Source organism: Pezoporus occidentalis, unplaced genomic scaffold (genome assembly GCF_034315485.1).
Source record: "Pezoporus occidentalis ecotype Australia unplaced genomic scaffold, CSIRO_AGI_Poc_V1 ctg142, whole genome shotgun sequence".
Lineage (NCBI taxonomy): Eukaryota > Metazoa > Chordata > Aves > Psittaciformes > Psittacidae > Pezoporus > Pezoporus occidentalis.
In genome coordinates, this window is record NW_026913230.1 from 169,125 (window position 1) to 181,993 (window position 12,869).

At 44.8% G+C, this 12,869-nt stretch overlaps 1 protein-coding gene across 2 annotated transcripts in view; it reads right to left on the bottom strand.

Moving 5' to 3' along the window:
- Positions 1-10,266, bottom strand: part of RNF130 (ring finger protein 130) — a 42,707-nt gene extending 32,441 nt beyond the window's left edge. For both annotated transcript variants that reach the window (XM_062609935.1, XM_062609936.1), the window contains exon 1: positions 9,456-10,266. In XM_062609935.1, the coding sequence (XP_062465919.1) occupies positions 9,456-9,717 (262 nt within the window). In that variant the 5' untranslated portion in view covers positions 9,718-10,266. The remainder of the gene's footprint in view (positions 1-9,455) is intronic.
- Positions 10,267-12,869: the final 2,603 nt, after the last annotated feature.

Here is a 12,869-nt window from a genome sequence, read left to right on the forward strand (position 1 = left end):
TGTCCGTTCTGATGCTGTAATGTATCCTGGAACAACGCAAACCCACACAGAGCTATGTACAGAAGGCACAAAATGAAACACAGAAGATATCTTCAGGGTACAGCAGCTGAAATTGATGAAAGACATTTCTGTTTACACAACTGTAAACACACAGTTTCGTGTTATACACTGGTCATATCATTAAAGGGGTTTAGAAATTCAGAGCCAACAACAACTTCTAATACAAATATATTTACCCTTTCAAATGCCAAGAGTACAAGAATCTTCGGTTACTAAAAATGGTTGGGATAAACAGTGATTTTTCAAGACATAAACAAACAATTTATTTGCATAATAGCTCTGAAAGCATTACAGTTCTTCAGAGCAATTCAAATGAAGTGTCCCATGTTTTTCTCTTTTTAAAGGAGTGAGTTCTTCAGCACAGAGGATGAGATTTCAGCAAATGATCTACCACAAAAAACATCCAGTTTAACCTGTCAGCTGGAAACAAAACAAAGATCTTTTTAAGCATTCTCAGCTTAACACAGCTCAGGTTAAAACCTGTAGCAGAGGAGATTCAAACAGCTAAAGGATCTTTACTGAAAGAAAGAAAATCTTTTGCTTGCCTAAAGAGAACTCGTGCAGCTGAATCTATACCGTGGCAATCACACAGGCAGTCATCACATCTCTTAATTTGGACAAGAAGTGCCTCTCCCTCTTCCCCTGGAAGGAGGGTGGGGAGCCAGAGACAAGCACATCCTTTTCGCAACTGTTTTTCAAGGCTGTATTAGACCTTTCAGACATGGTAGGTTATTTGCTGCATTTCTGTATCTGTGCTTTTGTTTTATGCAGGAATCAGGGAAAATCTGAAATACAGATGCCTGAAGCCGGTTTTTATAGAGTATTTTCTTCCATTACCCTGACGTTATTACTTGAATCCCTTTGGAAACTGACAGCTAGCACTGATCCACACATAGTTTTGGAATGCCGGTGAGAGTCATCACAAACAGCAATGACCATAGGAGTGCACTTCCATATCGACTGCACTTTTTAGCTTGTCTTTAGCCTTATATTTAAGAAATTTAAGAGAACAGTACTTTTTTTTAAAAGGAAATAAAGGAAAATGATAGAACCATTAACATGGCACATTGCAACAAACCCCGATGTTAAGACATTTTGCCTGTTAAGACAAAAGCAATTCAACGCACACTTCCCCCTTGCTCAGAACATTTCCACTTGCAAATGCAGGAGGGAAAAAGCACCAGCAGACTCTGACAGGAAATTTCTCAAGCCTTGAAGGCTAGAAATCCCATCCTTCCCCAGTAAAATCATATTCAAGAATCTTGATGTGATATATCCTTTGGAAAATACTGTTCAATACATGGCCATAATTCCACAAATCCTCCTCAAACTGACAAAAATAACTCTGAAATTAGACACTATGGCCAACATAAACTTACTTAAAATACTTGGGATGGATGAAGAGCAGTAATCCTATGGATCAGATAGTTTGCTTCAGTACAATCACGCTCAAAAACTAGAATACCAAGTGAAAAAAAAAATGGCTACAAAAATAAGCTAATGGGCTGGAAGCAGCAAAAGGCACACTGAAAACGAACACAGCACTCAAAGTTTGTTACACAGTAGAGTTTAGCAATAATTTATGTAGGCATCTTTACATTTAGGGCTTAAAAACAGACAGGGAAAGCAGAAAGAGGTAACAGTAACTGCATCTGTGGGAAAAGTAGTTCAGAATTTTCTACCATGGTAGAGATCAAAGTCTTTCAGCTGTGGACAGAGCTATGAAATGTTACTGGATAGAGCAACAGGATTAGGAAACAAGATATTAAGAGATAAAAGCTTTCCAGAGATAGACCAACAAACACAACTCAAATGCATACAGCATGTTATTCCTGACTAGGTGGATTCAGTACGTCCAGATGAAAATTTAACAGCTGACAGTATTATTGTAGCACTATTTTAGTACAAAAAACATTTAGGAAAATCCAGTTGTTTTAGACAAACCTGAACTGAGTATCTGCAAGTCACTCGAGAGTCAATGAAAAGTCACAACCTTCTTTTCTTTACATTAGCAACCTATTTCACCACACGTCATGTAGTCTTTTCACTTTTAACTATATAAAATTCAGGAACAATAATATAAAGTCTGAGTTTTTTGGCTCATCTTTTCAATTCACAATACAACCTGAGAACAGGAAAGGCTTATAATCATGGTCACCCTCCCAGTATAGCAAGCTGGCTAAAATAAATCATTTATATACCTGACAAGCCAGGCATATCAGTTGGTATTTATAAGGGACAAAAATTAACTGTTTCAGCAAGACTCGTCATCAACAGCTCTCCATTATCATGCAATCCATGCTCCATTGTCCAAAGTCCAAAAAGGATGTAAAAGACTACGGCTTGCAAGTATTACCTGGATGAGCAGACAATCATTTAGGCTGGAAAAGACCTACAAGATCATCGAGCCCAACCACTGCTGAATCCATCACTAAACCATGTCCCAAGTGCCACATCTACATGTCTTTTAAATACCTCCAGGGACAGGGACTCCACCACTTCCCTGGGCAGCCTGTTCCAATGCTTGACAACCCTTTTGGTGAAGAAATTGTTCCTAACCTCCACTCTAAGCCTCCCCTGGTACAGGTTGAGGCCGTTTCCTCTTATCCTATCCCTTGTTACTAGGGAGAAAAGACTGATCCCCACCTTGAGACAACCTCCTTTCAGGCAGTTGTACAGAGCAGTAAGGTCCTCCCTTGAGCCTCCTTTTCTCCAGGCTAAACATCCCCAGTCCCCTCAGCCATCCCTCATAGGATTTGTGCTCCAGGTCTTTCACAGGCTTTGCTGCCTTTCTTTGGACACACTCCAGCACCTCAATGCCTGTCATGTAGTGGGTGGCCCAAAACAGCAGTCCATATCAGAATGAAAAGTAGCTTCACATTAAATTGCTATTTGTCTAAAACAAACCACTTGCATACAAAAAGATATGACCACCCATATAATTACAGAAGATATAAGCATACAGAAAGCAATCCAAGCATTCAGAGGTGTGCTCCTCTTCTGGCTTATTTGAAATACAAGTTATTTACTCTGCCTTTCCCTTCTCCGTGTCTACCCATGTACCACAAATGTGCTGGCAAAAAAAAAAACAAATTTTCTGTTAGAAGTGGCAGCCTGCTGGGTTAAAGAGCTATGTACAATGTTGCTGTAAATATCTCCCTTCCTGCTGTAGGCCCCAACACCACAGAAGAGCCTCTTTACAGAGGGATCAGCTGCAATTTAAGTATCTACTATTAGGCTGTGTGTTTATTTTCAACTTCAGGAGAGCTCCAGTTTCCTCTTGCAGAACACATAGGATTGCTCAACTTGCATATATGTTTCTCCATAAGCATTTAAGCGGGTTTTGTTTAAATTCAAGAGCCCTTCCTGCTGAAGGACTAATGCATGTGACAGCATTTTAGGGATTCATGTGAAAGAATTAGCTCACAATGCAAAAGATCCAACCAAGCTTCCACAGCTACTGAAGAAGTATTTTTGCAAGTTAACATCAGCATGGAATCGTACTTCCCTTCTCATCTTCTCCAATTGCATGACCAGGTCCTTTAGCCTTCCCCCTGTAAGAGGGATAGCCATTTTGCGGGAGCAAAAATGAAATTAGTAGGTCAGCTGTCAGAGGCTTTGTCAGAAGTACACACCTGCCCAAATGCATACTGTCTCCTGCTTGTGAACACTTACATTACTCTTGTGTTGCTTCAAACATACCTGTGATGTCCCACTTCAGCCAAGTTTGCTGCATTGACTGTTTTCAGACTTTGTCCCCTTTTCACAGAAAAAAGACAGTACTATGATCCCACACTCTGGACATTAACTATTTCCTTCCTTCCCTCCCTCCCCTTTTTTTATTATCAGATATATAGATAGATACATGAAAATATATATATTTAATATCAGATCTTTTAATACTGATTGTAACACTCTACTCTCTAAGGCCAGCACCAGTTGCCAGAGCTGGTCTGTCTCAGCTACATATACAGAAATACTTTGAAAGCCTGACCTTCAATCACTGCAATACACTAGATGGAGAGACACCACCAACATTTTGAGGGGCAGCAACTCAAGAGACTTACTGGGAAAGAAAACAGCACATGGGAAGATGGAGTCCCATGTAGCCTGCACCCCAAAGCATTCCCTCAGGTGCTACATAGCACACCTGACCAGCAATGCAGACAGCCTTGTGCAACACATTAGTTATAACTGTGTAATAAAGCTTCCAGAAAAGGAATTTGGCTAGGAAGTTTATAGATGCAGCACCTCAGCACCAGTTGATTCCAGTTTCAAGGAAGGATACTAGTTCTTTGCTATCCCATTAGGGCTTAATACATGTAATAGATACCTTTTCTTTCAATGCATTATTACTTGTCTTATTATCAATACAGAACTTCTTCAAGCCAGTTATAACTGCAACTTCTTAAAAGTTGTGTCCATGAGTTATATACAGTGATATTCTATTATCAAGAGCTATTTCAGGTAATTGCTTTGACTAAAGCTGGCTTTAACACTAAAAGAAACTCTTTGAACAAGAGGTAATCTTGTTTCAAGGAAGAAGTTAAACAAAAGAAAATCACTGAAGCTTGAAAGAGTCCTGTAATAGTCCAGATGTAATCGTGTTAGCTCAGTCAGGATACTACAATTATGACTAAAACCTCCAATCTATAACCTCCACTTTCGTTATCAATTAATGACTGCTAATTAAGCTGGATACTGAGACCAGTGGTAAAGGATGGATGCACGGCACAAGATTTTTCTTCCACTATGATGTATTTGATTGCTGCATTTTCCTAAAGCCTGCTGCTTTGGATTGTGGGCCAGAAAGGAATATGAAATTCTGTCTGAATGCTACCTAAAGCTCTGCAGTTACCAGGAAACTGGCATTTTAAACCTTCTGCAGCTAAAACTTGTTCACACAACATGTTTATGAAGTGTCAGATGCCACCAAATGCTATAGTTACAGTATTATGCACAAGATACACCTTCATTCCTAACCCTGAGCCAATATTGTTTCTTCCCCACTTCCACATTTTTCTAACATATGTTTCTTCTCAAATTCTCAGTGTCCTTGTGCAGTCACAGCCCTAATGCCCCTTTAGCAGAGATCTCTCCTTTCTAAAAGTTCTTTCTCCAATGCAGATTTCATACAACCGTCATCCCCACATGCTGTTAAGATTCCAGTCTCTTTCCACTCCCCTCACACCCTCATTTCTGACCTATTTGTTCAGTGAGTCTGAGCATTTTCAAATTCAGCTTTGAGGCTGCTGCTACTTCACTTCCTGTAAGTCCCACCTCCAGTCCTCATCACTTGCCTGCTTTCGCTAGCCAAGCCAGCCAAGGTGCACAAAAATCTTACCTCCCAGCAAGGTCCAACCATCTAGGAGGACTATGAGAGAAAACAACTGTTACAGCTAAACCCAGGACAACACTGGATTGATGTTTCCAGCCCTCAGCTGTGTATCCAAACCCAGGATGACATGCAATAACCCAGAATCAACAGTTACAGAAGAGTCCTGTTCACCATGGAGAACATTTTTGAGGGAACTAAGCCACAAAGTGCTGAAGTTTCTACCAAGAACCACTAAAGTCAGTTTTCAATGGCTTCTACCTTGGTTTTCCATAGCAAGAGAAATATGTCTGACACCTAAATGTCAGCACCACAACTAGTGTCAGGCACCTAATACCAGTGATGCTTAAAAGCAGAGGTCACTGAACTGATACAGGACTGAAAGCTTACATAGTGAACGTACAGACCCTGCCACAAGTACCTAGACAGCTACTGCAAGAAGTCTGGGCTGAAATGACTGGCTCCACAAAGTAACAAGTAACAGATTACAGAACTGAATGAGAAGTGCTCAGTAACCATATCGAAGAGATAATATAAACCTGAACTATCAGAAAAGCTGCATCAGGATGTGAAGATGCTTTTCACTATTACCCTTTCATGCAGAATAAGAAGAGCTTTTTTTTTAATCTGCATATACTCATATCCAGAAGCTGTTCCAAACACTCTTCTAATAAATGATAAATAAATCATGACAAAAGGTTAACAAGTTAGAGAAAGTAAGAAAATGAACTAGAAGTGGAAGAATGGAAGAGAGATTAATAGAGAAGCTCTGCTACTATCTTGCATTGAATGCACTTGGAAAGGCATGTACACAGGTGTAGTATTTACACCCAGCAGCCAAATGTGACTGACTGCTTACTGAAGCTACACTTGCACGTCACATTCACAAGCGGTCATGCGAATTACAGCCGTATCACTTCCAGGGGAGCATTGCTTTTGAAAGCCAGTCTCAATTTCATACAAGGATCTATAAAAAGAACAGGGAAAGAGTTTTAATATGTGTATTAACACGACAATGTTGAATTTGATTAAAGAAATTTTGCTAAAGAAATTAAAGCAGTGATTCAATGCATCTTTCTGAATTGAGATTTAAAGGATGGGTAATCATATGGGACTGGCAACTGCAGGACATAGTATATACAGTATTGGGCATATTCAAGAACACGGGTTAATCAAAAACACCACAGAGCACAACATTTAAAATCACAGACTGTGCTGTTACAAATGGTGTATGTTCAGCAGCACATCTCTGACCCTAAATCTTGAATTAGTAAATTCATTTCTTTCCCTGCAGGCAATGAGTAAGAAATCTTAGTCACTAAGGACATCTCAGCTCTAAGTCTACACCATCAAGGCTTTAACAGATCACCCACGTTTGTGGAAATTTCAAGGGGTAGCCCACAAATGGATGAATACTTGACATCAAAGCAGTTTCTAAGTCAAATAACTATGTTTCAAACTACAGCAAGGCATAACTTAATGCTGTAAACCAGGAGCATGCCTGTCATTTCCACAGGCAAAGCAGGGACAAATTACTCTGCACCACATTTTAGTAACTGCTGATCTACTGTCTCTAGGACTATCTCATGGCTACTGAGTAGTCAGAATTAGTGCTAGCAGCTGGCTGAGATTCTAGTAACAATAACTTAATTACAAGATATTCCTGGATGTGTTTCTCCAAACTAAAAATATTCAAGGAGTCTTACTGGTATCATTATCTCTTTCCACTGATCCCTATGTCTTTCCTTCAGAGCAGTTTCTGGAAGATAAAACTGCGATGCTCTCATAATGCCAATGCATACATAGCCATTTCATTCTCTGCTTTTTGTTAGCTTTCAGAACAACAGTAAAACAAATTATAGTCTTTAAAGATAGCTGTTAGCAGTTGTAGAATCCTTTTCTTCTCAACATACCAGAATTGGGTAGAGCATTCACTGCTCTAACAGCCAATATTACTCTTAAGAGCTACTGTTAAGAACTATTAGCAAAAATATTTTGCAAATAAGTTCTACAGCAGTATTAAGAAACTGGTAAGAAGACATTAGAGCAATTACTTCAGCAAGACAGCATCATATTTTATAAAAATCTAGGTATAAAATGAAGAATATTAACATAAGACCCTTCAGTAATCAAGAACATCTTAACTAAAAGCACAAAATATTCCAGTCTTTTCTACTACATAAAATATTTTTAGGCACATAAAGCATGCCTCGGCAAAACGAAAACTGTATATTATATAGCAGTCTACATAGAACGACTCAGAACATTAAAGGAAAACAGCTGCTGCAGTGTTTGCTTTAACAGTCTTCTGTTACCAAACAGAAGGACAAACCTGAACCTCCTCAACAACTGATGGCAAAGTTCTAATGACTGCAGCATGTCAAAACTGCGGAAACCGAGGTCTGCAGTGTCACAGTTCCTGGTATGCCTTCTCACTGAAGTATTAATTATAGTATTCATCAGTAAGGTATAAAAATGCTGCTTATGGACTGCTCAGAATTTTATTAAGCACTTTTCTCAGCTTCCAGTGAAAACGCTGTCAGCCTCCCTCAATGTTCTAATCACACTCTAGTGAAGACCGTATCAGAAGGAAGCAGAAAAAGTTACAGAAGTAGTTTAAAAATTAACATTGAAAGCTTTTCTTGGTAAATAATACAGCTATTAGAAAAATAACGGGGTTTAATACCTTGCATATATTAAAAGGCAGCAGTTTGAAAACCCCTAAAGATACTACTTGCAGTAACAGTATTTACATGACTAACACCTTCAGGACAACCTCCTAGTTTCATACAGCTGTTGGGGTGTGTGTGTTGGGAAGTGAGGAATACCAGGAAGCAGAAAAAAGAAAGACTAAGCATATTTGATGACAGCTGGCTCAGAGAGAACAGGGAAAGTAGGACTTTAAATACAAATGAAAATCATTTACAGTAGACTTGCTCAACGATTTCTGCTTCCTCACCAATCCATCCAAAGATATGCTATATTAATATATTCTAGTTAACACTTTCCAAAGCTAATGAAACTGAGCTTCAATGAAACTGACAAGCATCTGCTGATGCACAGGCTGCTTCTCACATACTAGAAACATGCATTTTGCTCTGAAGCAGCATCAAAGTATTTATTTTCCTGATCTTAGAATCTGGTAAATTCTCAAAAGCTTTTAATAATATAGTAGCTCTGCATTATCAATTACTTTAAAAAACCCTCTTAATATTTACCACTTAGAGTCTAGTTTTAACTGGCTACATTATTTCACTTAATGCATTATTCAGAGTTTACTATCCAGGAGACAGATTGGGACCACTGTGATCCATCAAGTGATCCGTTTCTTAGAGATGGCAGTTTAGATAACATCAAGAAGCGTTTGCAAAAATAAGATACTACTAAAAGCACATCATTTATGACTGAAGCAATCGTTTCCACTTCAGCCAAAAAATCAAGACAATACTTTCACTTGTTTAAATTAGCGTTCTCTGTAAAAACAATGCTTGTCAAAACCCACCCAAAATGATGGACAACAGCTTCACTTAAAAGTTATTTGGAAACACTACACAGTATCCAGTACGACAAACAATCCCATTTTGGACTGGCGAGCCAGTAACAGCTTGATGGCTTTCGTCCTTCCAAGTCTCGATGCTTCAACAGCATTTCTAAGAAACATACACTGAGAAAACACCGCTTCGAGCAGCTGCAGCATTCACCCAGATGCACACCTATCACACTGAGATAACTGTGCAGCTGTTCTCAGCTTCATGGCAACGCTGTAACCAAATACTGTTAACTATCGCCACAGACGCTCTGTAATTAACTGAGAAAGAACACCTTCACTGCTCAGTATCTCTAGCATGCTGGCATCCATGCCGGAAGACACACTAAGATTCGCAGAGCCAACACGGTAAAATCATGGATTTAAAAATCATTTGGTTTTCGTCTGGGCAAGTTTTTCCTCCTCTTTTGTCAGAGCTCCCCAGGAAAGTCTCCAAAGCTCAGACAAAGGCCAACCACCCCGCGAAGGAGGCACCCGACAGCAAGCGACCGCGGGCTGCAAAGGGAGCGTTACCTCCGTTGATGGGGACGGGAGCCACGAGCAGGCCCTTGACCTCCACCTTGGGGGAATCCTGTCCGTAGCGGCCGCGGTCGATCCTCAGCAGCGTGGGGCCACCGCGCTCGGGGCTCAGCACCGTCACGTTGATGAGGGCGGTGTAGTACGCCTGGCTGGCGTTATCGGCGCCGGCCGGCAGGACCCGGCAGTGCCACAGCAGTAGCAGCAACAGGACGGAGGAGCCGCCGTTCCCGTGCTGGCGAGGCCACCGCCAGCTCATCTTCAACTCCGGGCGAGCCGACGGCCGTCACCAGTTACCTCCACCGCTCCCTCGCCGAGCGCCGCACGCCCGGGTGCGCGTTATCCCATCTGACAGCCCAGGATCGGAGAAAGACCAAAAGCAGGCGGAGAGGGGAGGAGAGCACGGGCTCATGCCATGGGAGGAGCCAGGGCAGGCATGGCAGGTCCCAGCCGAGCCCGATCCGCCGGCCGCGGCCCCCGAGGGAGGCTTGCTCGGGGCGAGCCCCGCTCCGCCGGTCCCTCAGGGCGCCGCTCTCATGCCGCCCGCGGGGGAGCGCCGGCAGCCCGCCTCTGCCCGGGCGAGGGGAGAAGGCGCACAGCCCCGAGAAACCCTCCGGGAGGAGCCGCCGCTGCCGCCTCAGTCGCGCTCACACACAGCCACGGGGCTCGGCTCGCCGCCTCGTTTCGCCTCAGAGCTCGTCACCGCCTTAGTGCGGCGGGCGGCGCACGGCGCTGCCCAGCCCCGCGGCCGCAGCCGGTGGCCGCCGCTCCATGCTCCGCTCGCCCCGGGGCCCTCCTGCAGCAGCAGCTCCGGCTCAGCCGCCAGACCCGCGCCTCGCCTGCAGCCCGGCGGCCGCGCACTGCGCATACGCTGCACGCCCCGCCCAGCGCCACGAGGGCGAGAGGCGGGGCCGGGCCGAGAGACACGCCCAGAAGAGGCGGGGCTAGAGGAGGGGCGGGGCTAGCTGTCATGACGTCATCGGGGTGTGGCGATGCGGAGGAGCGCGGCCATGGCGGCAGTGGGGCTGCAATGGGTCGGGCCAACCCTAGACCCTCCCATGAGGGACGAGCTCATGATGGGGCTGGCTGTAGGGACACATACATTGTGGCCTCAGCACACGTCATTTCGATGTGTCAGGAGTGCTGAGCATCAAAAAGACACGAGAGCTGGTTTAATAGCGTGTGTGAAATGGGGAGAAAATGGCTGTGTGTGCGGAGATGAGGTGGGGTGCATCCAGTCTGCCCAGTTAATGACAGAAGTGCCGCTGGGGCAGGAACTGCACAGCCTCCGTGTCAGGATTCAGTCACTCTTGCCTAATACAGAGTTACTTGGTTCTGGTGTACCAAATGGGAAATGTTACAAACACTCAAATGCTGTTAATAAACATTAATCCCGCGAAATACTGTAAAACAGGACTTGGTGAATTTTCCTTTCATCTAACAGTTCTAAGGATTTTGGTCTCTTTGGAGATCTAACGGTGTAATGGCTGCCTTGGATTTTGCAATTTATACGTGGCAAAGAAAACAAGTACTGCAGGGCTGTGAGCTAGGATAATTTCTAAACTTCTGAACAAATAGCTGTGCTCTTTTGAGATACGGTCTCCTTGGTGATTTCCCTGGCTGCTCAGTAAGGCCCTCAGATAAGCCTGATGTTTAACCTAAGCATCTTATTAAACTGTTCTCTTTTGGGAGGTTCTGTACTTTACCCATTTGTGCCGCATTGGGCGCATATGTGTCAGATAACGCCGCCGAAGCACAGCCTGTTTTGTTGAGATGCAAGTGGTGGGTCTAGTCCTGCCCTTGTAGAGACCCATGCCATTCCCAAGGAAAACGGCAGACTTGCAAACCCGCATCTTGGCATGGAATGAACGTATGGGCCCTGCTAAACACATGTAGCATGTGGCTCTAAAACCCTCTGAGAAGCTGTTTATGAAAAGCTCTATAGAAATATCAGCAGAGTCTAGGAAATGTTTCTGAAGCAGCAGCTGAATGTTCTGCTTCTGCTTGTTTGGGCCTTTTCATTTAATTTTGCTGTTCTTGGTAACTGCTGGGTGCTATTAATGGCCCCTCAACATTTCACCCAAACTTTCACCGGAGATGGAGGGCAAGAGTTGTCGCCAGCACACTGAGACCGCAGCTGTGCAGAACGTGTTTTGGAGCCGTTGTTCCTGCAGCGCAGACAGCAGTTTAATATTTCAGCATGGAGCTCTGCATCATTTTAATGCTGAAATGTCCTCAGAAGGGGCCAGGGAGTCCTAGGAGCCTAACGGGTTCCTTGCTGTTGCTGCGTTGACTTTCAGAGGAGGATCTCAAAGCACTTTTGAAAAGCATTGAGAAGACATTTGCTGGCCATGTTAGAGGCAAAACAAGCTGAAGGACCCAGCTAGCGACTTCCTAGTTCCCGTTTCTAACCACAAGAACAGGCTGCTTTTCATTTTGCCCTGTCTGGTTTCCTGTGGGCTGTGTTTCTGCCTGGGTGAGGTGTCTGCCATGCTTGACTCCCAGTGTGAGGGCTGCTTGCTTGGTCCCATCCCCATCCCTCCTCACGAAGTGGGAGCCAGGAGGTTGCTCTGTGCCGTGTACCAAGCCATGAGCCTTCCTAAGGAAGGGACATCCCTGTCTGATGGAGAGGCTGGGAGGCAGGAGATGAGCAGGGTACCACCAAAATGGAGGATTTCATGAACAGAACTGCTTCTATCTCCACATTCCCAGACAGACATATCCCTGGATGGGCAGGGCAAGAGTCCAAAGGTCCTTTAGGCTGCGTTCTCCCTGTGATGGATGGAGGGATTGATGGTGATGGAGAAGCTGGAGCTGAGGGGATGTCCCCAAGTCTCCTCACCCTGGAGAGGACAGCCATGCCTCTGACAGCGACCACTCCTCAGGGGACCATATTTTGGCAGATGAATGGCACTGAGGTCCTCACAAGTCACCACGGGGGTGAGGAGGGAGCCGTGCCTCAGGTTTCACGCCAGCTCCTGGTGATTTTGTGGGAGAAACATCCACAAATCCATTTATATTCCGTCTCCATTGCGCGGAACACCGTCAGCCCGGCTCCCGCCCGTGCCTCACACCCGCCCTTCGCTTCCCCGTCAGGTTTTACACCGCCGCCATCTTCCCGGCCGGGCTCTGCCCCGGGGCCCGCGGCCGCCGCCGGGCTGAGGGCGCCACCTGCGGGCCGCTGCGGCGCCTCCCTCCGCCCGCTGAGGGGTGGCTCCGTGCGGAGCTGAAGCGGGGTCCGGCGGGGTCCGCTGGCCTTGGTCCTCCCGGCGGGGAAAGAGGAGGAGCGGCCGCGGGGTCCCGGGGCTGAGGGAGGGTCGCGGGTCTGGGGGAGATGGCAGCGGGGCGAAGGGCTGGGCCTGAGGCTCCTGGCAGCAAGAGTAACCAGAGAGTATCCGCTTCATCCTGAGC